This window comes from Equus caballus, chromosome 10 (genome assembly GCF_041296265.1).
Source record: "Equus caballus isolate H_3958 breed thoroughbred chromosome 10, TB-T2T, whole genome shotgun sequence".
Taxonomy (NCBI): Eukaryota; Metazoa; Chordata; class Mammalia; order Perissodactyla; family Equidae; genus Equus; species Equus caballus.
Window position 1 is genome coordinate 7,164,701 of NC_091693.1, and position 17,828 is coordinate 7,182,528.

At 56.3% G+C, this 17,828-nt stretch overlaps 2 protein-coding genes and 1 long non-coding RNA gene across 19 annotated transcripts; 1 reads left to right on the forward strand and 2 right to left on the reverse strand.

Annotated features, from left to right (window-relative positions):
* Positions 1–120: 120 nt before the first annotated feature.
* Positions 121–5,357, reverse strand: ALKBH6 (alkB homolog 6). 16 transcript variants are annotated; one of them, XM_070224100.1, is made up of 9 exons: positions 5,279–5,346; positions 4,596–4,681; positions 4,425–4,503; positions 4,050–4,118; positions 2,731–2,846; positions 2,412–2,472; positions 1,883–2,034; positions 1,559–1,675; positions 121–536 (listed from the first exon to the last, which is right to left on the reverse strand). In XM_070224100.1, the coding sequence occupies exons 7-9, from the start codon at positions 2,009–2,011 to the stop codon at positions 273–275; spliced, it is 510 nt and encodes a 169-aa protein (XP_070080201.1). In that variant the 5' UTR covers positions 2,012–2,034; positions 2,412–2,472; positions 2,731–2,846; positions 4,050–4,118; positions 4,425–4,503; positions 4,596–4,681; positions 5,279–5,346; the 3' UTR covers positions 121–272. The 16 variants fall into 16 exon arrangements, with proteins under 16 accessions (XP_070080201.1, XP_014589055.2, XP_070080197.1 ...); XM_014733569.3 differs by lacking the exon at positions 2,731–2,846 and having other exon boundaries at positions 5,279–5,357; XM_070224096.1 differs by lacking the exon at positions 4,596–4,681 and having other exon boundaries at positions 5,279–5,344.
* Positions 5,358–5,769: 412 nt separating this feature from the next.
* Positions 5,770–17,828, reverse strand: CLIP3 (CAP-Gly domain containing linker protein 3). Of its 2 annotated transcripts, none has more exons than XM_023649606.2 (14): positions 17,635–17,828; positions 17,107–17,330; positions 13,983–14,122; positions 13,805–13,898; positions 13,448–13,609; positions 12,923–13,041; positions 11,771–12,007; positions 9,459–9,594; positions 9,185–9,313; positions 8,617–8,760; positions 8,425–8,548; positions 8,158–8,222; positions 7,717–7,789; positions 5,770–7,345 (listed from the first exon to the last, which is right to left on the reverse strand). In XM_023649606.2, exons 1-14 carry the CDS (start codon positions 17,799–17,801, stop codon positions 7,291–7,293), a joined length of 1,869 nt encoding a protein of 622 aa, XP_023505374.1. In that variant the 5' UTR covers positions 17,802–17,828; the 3' UTR covers positions 5,770–7,290. The 2 variants fall into 2 exon arrangements, with proteins under 2 accessions (XP_023505374.1, XP_023505375.1); XM_023649607.2 differs by having other exon boundaries at positions 17,630–17,816.
* On the forward strand, positions 10,370–12,760 carry LOC138915890 (uncharacterized). The gene is made up of 2 exons (XR_011422315.1): positions 10,370–10,511; positions 11,151–12,760. It is a non-coding gene; the product is annotated as an uncharacterized lncRNA (long non-coding RNA).

Sequence of the window (17,828 nt, forward strand, 5' to 3'; positions counted from 1 at the left end):
CCCAGTGACCCATTCATCTGACCCCAGGGGCCCCACCATCCATCTAAGGTCCCAGATGCATTGCCCCTCGGGAACCCAAGCATCTGGCCCCCACCTCCGAGAAATCTAAACCCAAAGAAAGATGTTTTGTTTTGTTTTATTTGGAATGGGGCCTTTTCCTGCGGTTCCCATAGTTACTGGGGAAATAACCCCAGAGAGCTGCCTCTGCCCCAGGGTTCCAAGGTCACAGGGACGCAGCCGTCCGAAGTCGGAGCGGGTCCCGGGGCCCGGCGTCACTTGCTGAGCAGGAGGCCGGTGCGCAGCACGCGGGGCACGCGGCGGATGGTCAGCGAGACGCGGGTGCCGCGGACCAGGCGGGCTCCGGGCCGCGCAGACGGGCAGGCGGCCGCGTTGGGAGGCAGGGAGGCAGCGTCGAGCGCGTCTACGCAGGCGGCTGCGATGCCGTGGAGGAGGCGCGTGTAGGCGGTGCCACGGAGCACCAGGAGGCTGCGCGGTTCGAGCAGCAGCGAGGTGGCCGGCCGGGGTGGGGGCCGGGGCTGCGGGGCAGGTCGACGGTCAGCCAGTCCCCAGAAGTCGGGGGACAGGCGAGAGGTCCGCAGACATTGGGGGCCAGGGGACGAGGGTCGAGTTCCCAGAGGCAAAGGCTGAGGGGCAAGCGTGCTCCCAGGGATGGAGAGGTTGAAGTGTAAATCCCCTGGGTCCCAGGTCCAGGGCTACGGGGAAGGGGAGGGGGGAGGTGCAACTGAGGGTCAGCGGCCAGGCAGGGAGATAGTGAGGCAGAGATGGGGGGGGGGGGGTGCGGTCTGGGAGTATCTGGGGACATCAGGATGTTCGAGGGCACCGGCGCAGTATGGGGAGGGTGTCAGAGTATCCAGGAGCAGCAGGGCTAAAAAGGGAAGCCCTACGGAGCATCTGGGGAGTGTCCAGGGCAGTCTCTGTGGACACTGGGGTATCAGAAATGCATCACCCGGAGAAAGAGGTCAGGGAAGCTGCTGTCGTGAGCAACCGTCAGAGACGGGACACAGGATATCTGTGGGGTCCTTGAGCAGCAAGTCATGGGTTGAGGTGCCAAGGAGAATCTGGGGGTGTCCCACATGGCAGATCACATTATTGGAGTGGCAGGGAGGAGGTCAGTCTCGGGGTGCCCTGTGCAGTGGGCAGGGAGAGCCAGGATGTTGGGAGGATGTCAGGGCCACCCATGAGTGAATGGTGTTGGGGTATCTGAGGATATCAGTGTCCTCTGGAACACTGGGGAGCCCTGCATGGGGTATGAAGACCTTGGGCTACTGGAGCAATCTGAACGTGTGGGGCCAGCAGATTTGTAGGGTGTCGGGGCATCCATTCAGCATGGGGGGGTTATTAGGGTGTCTGTGGACATCAGGTTTCTAGGGCATTCTGCAAGTAGATGGGTCAGGTGTCTGGGAGGATGTGAGTGCACTCCATGAGGGGACAGGGGAAGGTGTCTGGGAGGGTATCAGCCCAGTGGGACTGGGGCCTCTTGGAGGATGTGGGATGTCAGAGTGCCCACGAGTGACTGGGGCAGTGTCTCAGGGCCCACCTGCTCTGTAGGGTCATCATCCTTTGGCTGCCGCGGCTCGTAGAGATCCAGCATGGTGTGGGAGCCCAGGCTGATGGTGCTGACAGTCGGGTAGTACAGTGGCCCGTCCTCGTGGGGCTGGGGAGTGGGCACCAGGGCTGGACAGGGCAGGAGTCCACACCCCCCACCCTCTGGAGTTCAAGGGGGGCTCCCCAGCTGGGGACAGGGAGGTGAATGCCTGGTTGGGGTATGCGGCTGCTTAATGAGAATGGAGGTAGGTCAACATGATGCCCTGCCCCATGGTGGATCAGAGGTCTGGGGGTCAGGGTGAGGGTGTGTGGTTACCATGATGCCCTCCCCAGGCAGATACTGGTTCACAAGGACGTGGTTGGCTGGGAGACCCCCAAAAAGGCTGAGATCAGACACTTTGTCCACGTAGCGCTGGAGCCACAGGGGCAGCCGCTCAGGAACCATCCCCCGGGGATGGGGGAGCCCACCTGGGGGAGGACAATGAGGTCCTGAGGGCACCCAAGCAAGGAGCCCTGGCACCTGGAGCCCCCATTAGGGATATCCCAGTGGTTGGTAGCACTCTGACCCCCTCAGGGACCCCTGACTCTTTGGAGACCACCATCCAACCCTTCAAAGGTTTCTTGACTTCTCCAAACCCCTGAACCCTTCGAGAGACAACCCTCCTCCCCACTCATCAGGAAATCCCTAACCTCTCAGGACCTCCACTGACCTCTCAGAATCCTCCTGGCCCTTGGGACCTCTTGAACCCTCAAGGACCCCCCAATGTCTTGAGCCTACCCAACCTGAGCCGCCAGCCCCAGCCCACACCCCCAAATCACCCATGCCCCCAGGCAGGGACACTTACCCCAGTTCTGTAACTTCCTCCCGGAGAGCTGGGTCCACTTAGGCTTTGGGGCATTGAAGACCTGGGAGATAGGGAGGGGATCACCCCTTTTTCAGGACCACCCTCTCTGATTCTCCCATCCAGCCCAACATACGGGTCTTGACTTGGGGTGCAAATGGGTCATCTCAGTGTCTGGGATCATTCTCTGGGACACAGAGTCCCCAAGATTCTGTCATTTTCCCTCTCCTCTGTGGAGGCCTCTGGCCCCAAAGCCCACCTGTGTCTACCAGGGCAAAGGAAAGGATCCAGGGCTACACAATCATGGTTTGAATCTACTCACAGCTCTGGGCTGGCCTGGGCTCTTTCAGCCCAGCAAATAGTCTGGACTCTATAATTTCCTGATTTCTGGGCTATCTCAGCACAGTCTGACTTCTGGAACTTCCTTGTTCCTATTACCTGGAGGAGGGAATGTGCTAAGCTGGGCTATCTCAGCATAGCAAAGAGAGTATTTTGAAAATTCTCCAGTGCCAAGATCCCAAGGGTCTAGAATGGGCAATCTCCAAGAAGTCTATACTCAATAATCTCCTCATTCCCTTCATGGTTATGGGGCTGGAATGAGCTATCTCAGCACAAGGGACTGTGTTCTGTAGCTAACTTGTTCCTGGAACTCGAACTAGACAGGACTAGTTGGGATAGCTAAGGGAAGATCTGTGCTCTATAACTAAGGCTCTGGGGCTGTGAAGGGCTATCCCAGTGCAAGGACTCTAAGCTTTGTAAATTCTTCTTTCCCCAAAGCTTAAAAGTAGAATGCAGGGGGCCAGCCCCGTGGCTGAGTGGTTAAGTTCGCGTGCTCTGCTTCGGCGGCCCAGGGTTTCACCAGTTCGAATCCTGGGCATGGACATAGCACCACTCATCAAGCCACGCTGAGGCGGCATCCCCACATGACACAACTAGAAGGACCCACAACTAAAAATACACACCTATGTACCAGAGAGCTTTGGGAGAAAAAAGAAAAATTTAAAAAAAAAATCTTAAAAAAAAAAAAAAAGAATGCAGACTGTGCTATCTCAGCACAGGTGGTCTGTGCTTGGTTCTTTGTTCCCAGGACTCTGGGTCTATGCTGAGCTACCTCAGCAGAGGGAAAAGCTTACTCTGTAACATTCTGATGCCTGGGCTATCTCGGCACAGAAATCTGAGCACTGCAAATTCTTCATTTCCCAAATCGCAACGGCCTGAACTGGGCTATCTCTGCCTATCTTTATAACCTCCTTTTCTCCAAGATAGCAGGATTGGGCTATTTCAGCACAGAGAGGATGAGCTCTCTAACTTCCTTGTTTCTGAGGCTCTGGGGTTACACTGCGCTCTTCGAGCACAAGAAATCTGATCTTAATAACATCCTCATTTTGGAGGCTAGACTGGGCCATCTCAGCACAGGGAGTCTGCGCTCCTTCTTTCTAAGAATCAGTTTGATTTCCCCTAAACCTCCTGGGAAAAGCTCTTTCTGACAGACCTCAGCAGGTCCTGAGACAGGAATAGGGAAGGAGAGGGATGGGTGCTGCCAGGATCTTCACTGTCGCCTTGGGGGCTCTCACATAGGACCTGAGGTTGGGGAGGGATCTGGGAAGAGGGGGAGGACAGACCAGAGGGCACTGGGGTCACCTGTCGAAGCAAATACTCCTCCTCGTCCTTGGAGATGAAGTCAGGGACATAGTAGATTACAGGTGGTGCCTAGGATAGAAAGATCCCCCTGAAGGTATGGCCCTTGGACCTACACAGGGGCCCTAGCATTGCTGAGCAGCCCCTCCCTGTGGAGCAAGGCTTAGGATGTCCCCAGACAGGCCAGGGCCTGAAATCGAGGGACAAATGCCCATTTTGGGGGTAGGAAGTCCCCAAGCGAGGGTGGGGCTGGACCCTGAGGGTAAGAATGAATTTGGAAGGAGGGAGCAGCCCCAGCCCACAAACCCAGGAGTCAGCCACTCTATCTCCCACCATCTAGTCCCCACCTTCACCCTTTGCCCCCCCCATCCTGACAACCTGCTCCACCCTGAATGGTTCCAGGGCTGGGACCCTGGCGTCCTGATCCTCCATCGACACCAACTCCATGCACCCAGTCCTGTGGGGAGGGGAGGACACGCTGAAGTCACCAAGCCTCCCACCCTCAGGCTATGACCCCACATTCTGCTCTATTGCAGGCCAGGGCCTCACCTCAGCCCTGTAGTGAAACTCACTTCGTTTCTAAAATCTGAGTCCTTGGCATCGTGATCAAAGCCACCCAGTGAGTCCCCAGGCTCCTACCAGGACACCCAGGACAGTGAGCACCCAGAACACTCCCCCAAAATCCATCCACTAAGGGCCCATCAAAGTACACATATTTGCCCTCTCAAGCCTCTCACAGAGGGCATCCTCTGACCTCACTGGGAGCCTTTCTCAAGAGCTCCACACATAGCCTCCAGGGCTGCATCCCGCAGCCCCTTTAAACACCTTAATTTGAGACCCCATCCTGACAACTTCAGACTTGCAACCATGAGACTGGCTCTACACCAACATTCAGGGTCCCCATGGACCTTCCTCTAGCCCTTTCAGATACCCAATTCTGAGCACCCTTGTGCCACCAATCGGATGAGTCTCCTCACACGCGTCCACTCTCAGTCTCGTCGGATCCCCCTATTCTGGACCCCTCAGACTTCACCTTCCTCAGCGCCCCTTCACTGCAGCACCCATGGACCTTCAGCTCTGAGCCTGACTCCTCTCAAATGTTCTTCCCTCCCTGAACCTCTTAGAGCCCCCTCTCTGAGTCTTCTAGGACCCCACACTCTGAGCTTCCTCAGATCCCCACTCTCAGCCCTCTCGGAGCCCTAGCTCCGCCCTCCGCCACCCCCAAAACTGACCGTCCACCAGTGTCCCCTCCAACATCCAAATTCAACACCCCCATTCCCTTCCCAGCCACTTCCGCCCCACGTGTCTGACGCAGAAGCCCTCACACCAATGGGAACTCTCAAAGGCCATGAGGGTCCGCCTTCCACCCAATCGGCGCCCTCACTCAGTACTGCCCCGCCCCCTCACCCTCGTTCAGCGATAGGCTGCGCCTCCTGGCCTCTAAGCCACTGGGGACCCTGCGGAGACGGGTCTTCGTCCGGCACCCACCAATCAGAACTCCAAAACCGAACCTGTCCACACTGCGGAGTGGGCCCAGATGGGAGGGGCAGCCGTGGCCGCCACGGGAAGGAAAGGAGACTGTAAGAAGGGACTTCCCCCAGGCTAGAGCGTCCTATGCCCATGCCGCAGGGAGGCGAGATTGAAGGACTTCCTCTCCCATCTCCCCTCAGCAAGGGGACAGAGGCAGGGCCTAACTCCCCAAACACTGACCCGACACAGAGAAGCCATAGAAACGTCTTTATTGAAGGGGGCAGGGGTCATGCTGAGTTCGGGGACATGCAGTGAAGGGGCAGTCGTGAGCTGTCCTTGGTGGTCAGGGCCCCAGGTCCGCCCTGGACTCCCTGGGCCTTCAGGGTCTCCCTCAGGCTGTTGCTCTGGCCCGATGCTGAGGTCCTTTGGGGCCAGTGACTCAGATTTGGTGTTTTGGACCTATGACCGGAATGTAGATTGAAATGGGGGCTCCCGGATTTGGGGTCCCCTCAAGGCCTTGGGGCCCTTCATGTATTAGATATGGAGGCTTTAGGATTTGAGGTTCCCTTGGGGCAGGGGCTCTTGGAATTTGGGTGTCTTGAGACCCACGGAGTCGGAGCATTTAAGTCCTCAGGTTTCCAGTGGTGAGAATTCCTGTTTGGGGTCTCCTGGTGCCTATGAGTAGGGCTTGAGGTGCCCTGGGAGCCCGGGATGCATATCCTGACTGCAGTCTCCTCCATCCCAGGCACAGGGGCCTCCGTGACTGGGGTTTCCAGGGGGGTTGGGATTGGATTTTTAAATTTGGGATTCCCTGGGGATTTGGGGATTCTGTGATTTTGGGGTCCTGGGAGTTAGGGCCTTGGGGTCTTCTAGGGGCTATAGGACTTGGGGGCACAGGGTAGTTTGGGACATATACTCTGGGGTTTGTGATCCCCAGAGTCTCAGAATGGGGCCTCCAAATTTTGGGGTCCCCCAAAGGGGGAAGTCATTACTTAAAAAATAGAGAATTTTCTGGGAACCTGGCCAGCACAGGGGCTGTAGGCCATGTGGGGTGGGCTTCATACAAGGCACTGGGGGTTTCTTGAGGGTGCAGAGGGTAGGAAGACTTAGGGGTCCTGTAATTAGCACTTCCAGGACTGTTTTGGTGTCTGTAAATTGGGGGTGACAGTGGGCTGGTTAATGTGAGTCTCTTCTTGAGGGGTAAGAGCAGGGGCCTTTGTTAATGGAGGGGGTCTCTGATTTCAGTGTAAGGGTTTTGGGGTGACCATGGGAGTCACAACATCTTGAGGGGACTGATGTTAAATGTGGGATAGCGACAGGAAGGTCTGTTACTCTTACTCTGGAGGTGTGACCTGTGTTTATTTCAAGGAGACTTGATTGGGGGGTGGTCTTTGTTAATGGGGGAGGGCTCTGATCCAGTGATGAGTGACTCAGGAATGTTCTGCTGTAAAGCATTATATGGAGAAGGTCACCATCATTTGGGGTGAAGTGGAAATCTGTTAATCGGGGGGTCTGCTCTGAGGGGTTGGGGACAGGGACTAGCCCAAAGGTGCTACACGCAGGGAATCTCTTTCTGGGTAACACGGGGTCTGTAGTTGGGGGGTTATGAGGGAATCTGTTAATAATGGGGCCTCAGTGATTGAGGGCTGGCTAATGGGGATCTCTATTCTGGACGTGTTACTGGGAATCTCTATCTCAGGGTGACTTGGGGGGCTCCTTGTGTCAGGAGACGCTAGAGGGGGCTCTGTGTCTCTTTGTTGGGTGTCCAGGGCCTCTAAGACTGCATCTCCGCCCTCAGCATCCAGGGAAACCAGCAGCAGAAGAGCAGCCTGCAAAGGAGAACCGTGTCACACCCTGATGCGGGGCGGGGGACGTGGGGACCCACCCCCCAGCTCTTCCCCGCGTGGCTGGGACTCGGCCTTTCTGGAGTCTGCCTCTGGCTCCCCGGCTGTGCCTTCGCAGGCTCCTGCGGAGTGGAGGGTGTTCTGCCCCCTCTACCTGCCCCTTACAAGTTGAAGTCACCAGAATTCAGTGTGGGGCCTCACTCCCTGAAGACTGTTTCTGGGTAAGCTGACTAGTCACAAATTTTCCTAACCTCTTTTTCCAGCCCCACCCAGAGCTCCAGACCCACGTCCAACGGCTTTGTGGCTGCCTCTCCCTGAACATCCCAGAGGAGAGGGGGCCAGGGGTTGCTACACACCTGGAGATGGAGTTCTCTGATGCGATGTCCTTTGGGGTCCGGACTGTCGTGAAGGTGCGTTTGGGCTGCGTCACTGAAGGGGAGGGAAAGGTCTCAGGTGAGGGGATGACAGACCCACCTGTGCCCTCAAGACCCACCCAGACTCCTTGCCATTAATACTTATCCACATTCCCAATACCCAGCTGGACCCCACATTCTCAATATCCACCTGGACCTCTTATCAATAATATTCCCTGTGTCCCCCAACACCTACCCATGTCCCCAGTGCCTGCCCAGGGCCTTGTGGCTAACACCTCTATACCCTATAGCACCTGTCCTCTTTGGGATCCTGTCTCATCATTTTCCTGGATTATGTGTCCCCAGTTAAATACTGGAGATTCTGTCACCAGCATATACCAGAGAACCCATGGCCCAGACCCCACACTTCAGTCCCCAACTCACTTGTCACTTGATGCACTTTTTTGGCTCCGACGTTGTCCCCAGGGGGGTCAGTGGATCCACCAATCCTGGGGAGACACAAGGAGTGGGAGGAATCAGAGCCACAAGAGTCCAGGGTCTGACGGGGCTGAGCCCCAGGGGCCCCAGGCAGAAAGAGCTAGGGCATGGGTGGGTATCCATACTGTCCTGCTGGTCCAAGAGGAGGAGACATCTGAGGGGGGACTAGGGTTCTGGGTGGTGCCCTGGGCTGGGGTCGGAGTTTGGGCTCACCTCTGAATTCGGGATGCTGGCGCAAAGACTCCATGCCTTGGGGGGCAGGTGAAGTACCGGACGCCAAAGACAGAGCCGTCATGCTTGCCCGTGGGCTGGTCTAGCTCGATGCCATACCAGTAACCTGCAGCAGGCAGGTGTCAGGATGCCTTGGGGCCCTCCCCCCACCACCGCCCAGATCCCCGTCCTCACCTGGGGCGAAGTCTGTCTTCCCGTAGAAGCGCACAATGCCTTGCTTCTGGCCCGCGACAAGGACTTGGTCTCCGACCTCAGCCTTGGCCCCCTCGCGCTGCTGCAGGCTGCCCAGAGACGGGGATGACGAGGGCTTCTTCTTGGCTGGGGGTGGAGGGTACAGGGCATGGGGCTGGGGCCCCCATGCCACCCAGAAAGCCCCAAGGTAGAAACTGTGTCCTGGCTCCAATCAGAAGAATTCCAGAGCCTTCCCCAGAACTGGGTGGGTGAGGGGGGTGTCCTTGGGATTGAAAGGAAACAATCCTCGCTGCCAGAGAACTGGGCGGGGGGACACTTTAGGCCTGAGGGGAAACTGAGTCAAGAACCTGGAGAACCCTAAAATCCTTTCTCAAAGTTGAGGATATTTGGGCCAAAGGAAAAACTGAGTCACAAAAGTCAGAAACTCAAAGAACTCAGGAACTCTAAAACAAGAGTTTGGGCCTGAGGAGAAACTGAGTCACAGAAGCTGGGCTCCCCACAGAATATCTTCAAGACTGGTTCTCCTCACCCCTAGGTCTCCCCCTCTGACCTTTGTGTTCCCTGCGGCCTTTGCCAGTGACACGGGAGAAGTCCATCCGGGGAGTCCGAGGTGTGGAGGTGACCGACGAGGGGGGTGCGTCCACTGCCTTGGAGATCTTGGACACAGAGGCAAAGAGACCTGCGGGGAAGAGCCTGGGCTGGAGTTGTCCAAGCCTTTGCTCCCTGACCCACCATCATCCCCCAATCCCCATTACCCAATCAGCAGCATCACAATGACTGAGTGGACCCCACCACCTCCCCTCTGGGCCCCGGGTGGGACTGACCCTGCTTGGGAGGGCAGATGAAGTACCGGACACCCCCAACACTGCCATCATTCTTGCCCTCAGGTTCATCCAGCTCCACGCCCACCCACTGGCCACTGGCGAACTCCGTGGTCCCGCAGAACCGCAGCGTGCCCGTCTGAGGAAACAAGAAAGGATATGGCTTGAGGGGCCCCTGGGAGGCCACAATAGATCACTGGCACACAGGAGCGTGGTGGGGTGGATGAGGGAGCCCCAGGCTCAACTCCCAGCTCGGACTTGTCCATTTACTGGCTGTATGACTTAACCTCACTGTGCCTCAATGGCCTCATCTGTGTAATGGGAACAGAAATCGCACCCACCTTATAGGATTGTTACAGAGCTGCCCTGTCCAATGCAGTAAATAGCCACTAGACACATATGACAATTTCAATTTAAATTAATTAAAATTAAATTAAAATTTCATTTCCCCAGTTGCACTAGCCACATTTCAAGTACTTAATAGCCACATGTGGCCTGTGGCTACTTCACTGGACAGCGCAGACACAGGACATTTCCATCATCTCAGAAAGGTCCAATGGACAGGCTGTTATAAAGAAGTGAAAGCTCTCAGAACAGGGCCTGGTGCTGAGTAAGGCAGTAAGTGCTGAGTATTATCATCCAGTAGCTTTCGTCAAGGGACCTCCTGGGCCTCAGTTTCCTCTGGAAAATGGGGTAACAATCCACTGCATAGGTTGGTTGTCTGATTGAAACATTTTTAATATATGTAAAGTTGCCTAGCTGCAGTGGGTGTGGTTATCATCACTGTGTGAGGCTCCTTCACTCTCTGAGCCTCAGTTCCTTGTCTGTCAATGGGCTAATTAATCATGCCCACGTCAGGCGGGGGTGTGGACATCGGTGCCTGGCCCACAAAGAGTGCTTAGGAGGCACCAGGCCCTGTTCAAAGCGCTGTACACATTTTAACCAACTTAAACCTCATACAACCCCCTGAGATGGGTACTGTTATTTGCTCCATTTTATAGATGAAGAAACTGATGCCCAGAGAGCTGGAATCACTGGGCCCAGGCCCCACAGCCGGTAAGTGACAAAGCTGAGATTTGCCTGAGGACTCCCTGAGCTCATAACCATTGTGCTGTGCTGCCTCTCTAAGGGGCAGAGATTGTGATCACACATCTTCAGACAAAGGGTTTCACCTCTCTGAGCCTCTTACAGTCTTCTGGGCTGTCAAATGGGGAGGGCCAATCCATCCTGCTTTCAGAACTGTCACAGGGATGTGATTAGATCATGTACAGAAAGCTTTCCAGATGAGGCTGATGCATGCAAAACTCTTGATTAGGAAACAAAATGTGGCTTTTATGGCTTCTGACAGTACAACAAACAAAATCCAAATTCCTTCCAGTGGCCTGCAGGTCTGGTGTGATCCAGACCCTGCTGACCTCTCCACCTCACCCTCCAGTCACATACCCCTTCCCTCCTCTGGGCCTCTGTACCTGCTGTTTCCTCTGTCTCCATATTTTTGCAGGGTGAGCTCCTTCCCATCTCAGCTCAGACATCACCTCCTCAGAGAAGCCTTCTTGAAACACCTCAGCTAAAATTATCTCTGCCCTCAGTCAGAGACAATTTACTAAATCTAAGCATTTAATGGTTGTCAAAGCCCTTGTTGCTACCAGAAATTATCTTGACTATGGGTTTGCTTTATTGTCTCTCCTTCATTAGAAACGGAACTCCGTGAGAGCCGGGCCAAGGCTGACACAGACCTTTACCCCCAAGGATGGACTGGGTCCAGTATGGAGCCTGAGCCACCAGATAAGTGAATCAAAGTTGGAAGGCCTGGAGGAATGAGGATTCTCTCTGCCCTCTGGGCCTTTGACCTGCTCCCCTTACCTGAGACCACTTCTCCCTTTCTTCTCCTGGCTCCTCCTCATCTTCAAGTGGGGGCATACCCCATCACACCCCTGATCGCTCTGACCTATACTTTTTTCCCAAAGTACTAACCACTCTGGGTGCAGACGTGAGCCCTGACTGGGGACCACGAGGCCAAGGGGGATGCAAATGGGGCAGAGCTGCACTGATTGCTCTGCTTCTGCTTCCCCATGACAGCCAGGACTGCTCTGGGCTGTCACTGACAGGTGATGGATCTGTCTCCCCACCCCGCCCCAGACCAAGAGGGTGGGGCACAAAGGAGGCACTCACAGGATGACTATTAGATGAAATAAATACTGTGTGAATGACTGGGAGGGTGGGCAGACAAAGGGGTGAGTCTGCACTCTGCCCAAGGACCAGCTCTGAGGGATGAAGGATGAGTCCCCCCCCTGGCCTCCCTCCTAGTCCCTGACCTTCTGGCCATCCAGCAGCACGCGGTCTCCCAGGCGCAGGCCCAGTGCGCTAAGCATGAGATTGCCTGGGACGTTGTCATAGTTGGGCAGTGTGACCTTGGGGAGGGCACAGGAGAGTGGCACAGCCTCCTCCAGTAACGTTCGCAGCTCCTTGGCCACCAGCGCCGCCTCTGCTTTGTCCAGGGACATGTCCATGGGGTCTGGAACCACCTCTGCCGGCACCTGTCCCTTTCGGTTCTGGGAGCCAATGGGAAGAGAGAGGGCGAGGACTCAGTGGTGCAGGCTATGCCCCCACAGAGCCCATGCCCCCAGAGACCCAGGATCTTGGTGAAGCAGAGGTGGGACTAGCTCATACCCTGGGCCAATGGAATAAGAAGGGCTGGGGCATTAAAGTGCAGACCTCGTCCCCAGGGAAGTCCACCCCTGAGACCTCATGCTGAGGTGGGACTGGGGTGGGGCCAATAGGGAATGAAGGTCACCCTTCAGTGCTGTAGACCATGCCTTCAGGGAGCCACGCCCCCAGAGACCCCAAGCCCGGAATGGGACCATGTGAGGGATGAACATTGAAAATGGGCTCCTGTGGTACTGGGACGGGTCCAACTGGGCCAGTGGGTAGTGAGGAGAGGCAGGGCCTCAGGGCCACAGGCCATGTCTCCCCAGGATATGTGTGCCTGGGGTGCTGCAGAGTAATTCATGTTGGGGATGGGACCTGGAAATGGATGGGTGGGCAATCAAAGATCACACTGAGGGCTTATGGGGGCCCAACCCTCTCATTTGCCAAGGGTCTCAGCTTGACTTTCTTCATCATCCCGAAATGCTGTCTACCCACAATCATGGGGTCAGCCAGGATTGAAAGAAGATATTCCTTGCTGGGTGACCCCAGACAAATCACTTACTCTCTTTGCCTCAGTTTCCCCACTATAAAATAGGGCTCATAATAGAGTCACCTGACATATCATGAATGCTAAATAAATGTCAGCTATCATTTCATTTGTTGAACATACAGATGATTTTTGTAATATTTTGAGAGCTTTCAGAAACGCAAGTGGTTCTGCCCCCTCCCCCCCATCCTCTGCAGAGGCCTGCTGGCGGGAAGTGGGGAGGGGAGCAGGGAGAAGGAAGATGATGGGCACTGGGCCAGGGTGGCAGTACCCGCAGGGCCGGGTTGGCGCCGTGCTCCAGCAAACATTTGGCGGCTCCCAGGCAAAGGTTGGAGGCAGCGATGTGCAGGGCTGAGCCGTGGTTGAAGTCACTGCATGTGGAGTTCACCACTGGGAAGTGGGGAGAGGAGGGCTCCGGATGAGCGTCCTCGGCACCCGCCCTCCCTCTGCCTTCCAGCCCCCATCTCTCAACCACAGGCAACCTCTGCTGTAGAGCGCCGCCCTACCCCGCCTTCTCGGCCACGCCCCTCCCGACCAGGTCCTGCCCTGTCCTGCGGTTGTGGACCACGGAGCCCCATCTCCCACACCTCCTGCCTCCAGCCTCCCACTGTCTCCTCGGATCCTGGTCCCCCCTTCCCTCCCAGCCAGGCCTCTGTTGGGCCCCATCTCTCGGCCTCCCACCTTCTTCCCTCCACGTCTCCTCCCCTCCCCCCACACCCTGGGCACCCACCTTTGGCTTCCAGCCCTCCTCCCTGGCCTTGGTCCCGCCCCTCCCAGCCGGGTACCCTCCCCTCACCTCGGGGTCGCGCGCCCTTCAGCAGCACGCGCACCAGGTCGGGCACGTCGAAGTAGGCGGCGTAGTGAAGCGCGTTCATGTTGGTCCAGCGGCTGCGCAGGGTCACGTCGGCGCCCAGGGCCAGCAGCTGCTGCGAGAGGCGCACGGCCGCCGCCGGGTCCCCTGCGCGACAGCCCCGGTCAGCTTGCATCCCCTCCTCCAGAGCGTGGGCCCAGGGCCTTAGGGACTGTACTTGGGGTCTCAGGCTGAGGGGTCAGGGTGGAGGTCTGCAGGCTGGGGTTCTGGGTGGTAATGAGGGTGTTGGGTCTAGGGGCCTGGGTTTTGGGGCTCATGGTTTGGGGGGGTTCAGGCCCTCACCGACTCCGTGGGCCCCAGCCTTGCACGCATAATGGAGCAGCGTCATGTCGGTCAGCCCGTCCCGATCATTCACATGGCAGCCTCGACGCAGAATCTGGGAGGACCAGGAGTCCAGGGAAGGTTACCCAAACGTGGGAGGGACCCCCGCCTCTCCCTGCCTGGCTTCCGGTGTTCTCACCTCATTGCCGATGACATCGATCTTGTGCTGGACTTGGGGCACCCACTGGCGCACAATGGCGAACAGCTCAGGGATGGTGGTCTGCGGGTCAAACAGAATCTCCTGGCAGGCCGGGTCATTGGGGTCGAAGAAGGTGAAGGCTGGGGTGGTGAGAGGTCCAAGGTCACCCAAGGCAAGCTGGCACCCTCCTTCCATCCTGAGGCAGGGGGGCTCCAGGTCTTTGCCCTTAAGACCTTCTAATGCAGGGTCTCAAACTGGGGGCACATGGGCCACAGGCAACTTCTGTGTGTTGTACATGAGGTTTCAAAATCAGGAGGTTTCACATAAAAATCTGGACGCCCAGTGTGTCATGAAAGATTGGAAGATCAGGCAATTCCCATAGAACAGCGAGCCCCACCCCTTAAAACCCAAGTGTGGTAGGGAGGGCAGCATCCGCAGTCTGCATGCCCCGGGGTTGTGGGGCCCCCCACGGGGCTGCTCCTGCTCTAGCCACTGTTGCTCTGGCAGAATATTGGGCACGCTTTGGGCAAATCGACAGAGTAAAACAAATTTAAAAGCCAGAAATCCCAGTTTTTAAGAAAAACCTCGAAAATTTTTTCAAATACTGTGCAATCCACATCAAATCCATGGGCAGGATCTAACCTGTGGCCAGCTGGGGTGGTGCCCAGAGGAACTTCCATCTGCCCCCACTAGACTCGTGAGTGTTCTGTGTAGTGACGTCAGCGCCCAAACAGGGCCTGGCACGCTGCAGGAGCTCAGGGCGTGTGTTGAATGAGTGAGTAAATGAAGGACGGGATGATCCAGAGCCCAGGGAAGTGCCGCACAGGAGGTGTCTCCAGGAATCAGCCTGTGTGCTCCTTTTAAAACCCCAGTCACAGCCCTCCCTGGCTCAGAACCCTGCCCTGGCTCCTGTCACACTCAGAGCCCCGCGGCCCACAGGCCCTGCACAAACTGGCCTCATCTGTTCTCTGCCCTCCCCCCTCCCTCAGTCCCCTCCAGCTACACTGTTCTCCTTCTGTCCTTCCAACGCACCAGGCAAATTCCTGTCTCGGGGACTTTGCACTTGCTGTTCTTGCCTGGGACAGTCTTCCCTCTGATCTTCTCAAGACTTCACAGGTCTTTGCTGGAATGTCACCTCTTCAGAGAGGCCTCCCCAGATTGCTCTGTCTAAATCAGCACCTTGCCCGGCTCCATCTCCCACCCTTTTCATTCCTTTAATCACAGCGCACATCACCACTAAACTCGTTTACTCCTTCCTCCCTCCCTCTTTTTCTTCTCTCTTCCTTCCTTCCTCACTCGTCTCCCTCACTAGGATGCAAGCCCTGTTCCCAGCCTGCCTTGTTCTCTCCTTGGTCCCCAGGGCCCAGCCTGCAGCAGGTGCTCGGTCCAGCTCAGCTGAATTCAAGTACAAATTCAATAAGCAAATCCGTGATTTCCTCTTGGAGTCCGCCTTAGCCCTCCCTCTCTCCTGACCACATTTCCAGGTTCCATCACATTCTGTGACCAATCCGGCTTGTTCCAAGGGGGGGGGGGGGGGGGCGGGAAGCAGGGGGAGGCAGCCCAGGCCCTCCGACTTGCCACCAGGCCACAGGCCCAAGCCACATCCAGCTGCATTTCCAAAGGAGATTTTCTGGTTTTCTGGGCTAGATCCCCTGCCCCAGACACCCAGATAACTTTCTCATTTTCCTATCAGCCTTAGGTCAACTTATAGCCTCTCTGACCCACCCCTAGTGGGTGACGCATCCTCAGATGCCATCCCTCCTGCCCTATCCTGGCAATGCCTACTCTCTGAACCTGGTACCTAGTTTCTGAACCTCACAGCTGCTGGGGATTCCCAGCCAATATCTTCTAAAAGCCCCTCATATATCCAACTCCGGCTGAGCCCCACCCTCTCTACCTAGTAGCCAGAGGGAGCTTTTAAATATATAAATCAGACCACCACTCCTCTACTTTTAAACTCCCCCTCAAGTGCTCTCCCCATCACACTTAGAGTATATCCAAAGTCCTCACTATGGCCTTTAAGGCCCTTCCAGATCTAGCCATTGCCAACCTCTCACCTCAATTTCAATCACTCCCTAAGTGCAGCTCCATGCGCTTCTTGCTGTTCCAAGCTCAGTCCTGCCTCAGGGCCTTTGCACTTGCTGCTCTCTGCCTGGAACTCTCTTTCTCCAGCTCTCCTATGGCTGATTCCTCCTCATGCTCTGAGTCTCAGCCTAAATGCAACCCCATCAGAAAGACCCACCCTGACCACTCTGTCTCAAGTTGCTGCCCTCTAGCCATTTTCTCTTATATGTCCGTCTTTTCTTTCTTTCACAGCTCTCAATCCCTCTGAATTTAGCTGATGTATTTATCTGTTCACTTATTGAGGCTCTCCTCTCCTGAGAGCGGGGCTCATGCCTGGACTGCTCACTGCTAAATCTCTATTGCCCAGCGTCAGGCTTGTCCCTCAGTAGCAGCAATGGATAAATACTGCTTGGGGAATGATCAGACACTTTCCGTTTCCCCAAGAGGCCACCCTCAGCCCCACAGCCTTCTGCCTCAGAGCCTTTACTCATGGGGTTACCTCTCCTGGGACCCCTTTCCTCCGACCCTTCCCTGGTTAACCCCCAGCTCTTCATTAGCTGTCCCTCAAATGCGACCTCCTCAGAGAAATCATGTCTGAAAGAGCTCTGGCAGCATCCCGTTCTTGGCAAGCACAATTCTCATCACGTCTTATAATTATATATTTATACTATAGTTTTATACTGATTTGTGTGGTCATTATTGAGGTCTGTGAGTTCCCTCAGGGCAAAGACTGGGTCTGTCTTGCTCCGTGCTGTTCCCCCAGCTCCTAGCACAGAGCCAGGTGCATAGCAGTCTTTCAACAAATGTTTGTTGAATGACTAAATGATTGAATGATGCATCATAAATCAAAGATTAGGATTATTCCAACTCCATTCTCCAAAGGGTGAATGAATGAATTAAAGAAAGGGAGTGCAGAATCCAAGGGCTCAGCAGCCAAGACGCCTCAGACCACCTTCAAATACCCCAGTACCCTCCCACCATCACCACTAGCAGAGCTCAGCCCAACCTCCCTGGCCATCCAAGGCTCCAGGCCAGATTCCAGGGCGGGGAAGGTGGTTACCGTAGTCCTTGGGGAGGGGGGCAGGTGCCGAGGGGTGCACAACAGGCTTCTGCCGGCGCTCTTGGGTGGGGCTGGGGGCCTCGGGGACGGGCTCATCCTCTTCCTCCTCTTCTTCCTCCTCCCCCCTGGGCGGCGGGGCCATTGGAGCGGGATCTGTCTTAGTCATGGTCCTCGGTGGGCCTCGGGGGGCGGACGCAGAGTTGGGGGCGGCCTTCAGGCAAATCCTGGAGGCAGAGGTCAGCTAGAGAGGGCGCTCCACAGGCTCCGAGATCTGAGCCCCTAAAAGCTCTCAGGGCCCCACGCCCCCAGCTTTGGAATTTGGGCAATCCCATGGACGCCCGTTACCCATCAGAGGACCCCGTATGTGGGCCCACTGTCTACCACTCCCCCCAGGCCCAGCCCCCCATTCTTCTTCTCCCGCGTCAGGCCCCTCAGTCTAGGACGCCCCCTCCCCGGGTTTGTTTATCTCGGGATGCAGGATGCTTCGCCCCTCCCCTTTTCCGCGGGCGTCCCCTCTACCCACCTTACCTCGGGCCAACGGGGCTGGAGACCAAAGCTGAGACTGGGGAGACAGGAGTAATGGGTGTCAGTGTCGGGGAAAGTGACGGGAGAAGAGAGGGAGACAGAGAGAAGGGGACGAGGCCCAGACGCCGACGGGGGATGGGATTGGAGAGGGAGGGGCGCTGACAGCGCATGCGCTGTGTTACCCCCAACCAGGCGCG

Coding starts and splice junctions, on each gene's coding strand:
- ALKBH6 (XM_070224086.1), bottom strand. CDS start 5,322: ATGGGGGTGTTGAATTTGGATGTTGGAGGGGACACTGGTGGACG. Junction 2,473..4,049: donor AGGAGTATTTGCTTCGACAG/GTGACCCCAGTG, acceptor CCTATCTCCCAG/GTCTTCAATGCCCCAAAGCC. Junction 1,676..1,882: donor TGCCTGGGGAGGGCATCATG/GTAACCACACAC, acceptor CCCACTCCCCAG/CCCCACGAGGACGGGCCACT.
- CLIP3 (XM_023649606.2), bottom strand. CDS start 17,801: ATGCGCTGTCAGCGCCCCTCCCTCTCCAATCCCATCCCCCGTCGGCGT. Junction 9,595..11,770: donor TGCTGCTGGATGGCCAGAAG/GTCAGGGACTAG, acceptor TTGTTTCCTCAG/ACGGGCACGCTGCGGTTCTG. Junction 9,314..9,458: donor CATCTGCCCTCCCAAGCAGG/GTCAGTCCCACC, acceptor TCTTCCCCGCAG/GTCTCTTTGCCTCTGTGTCC.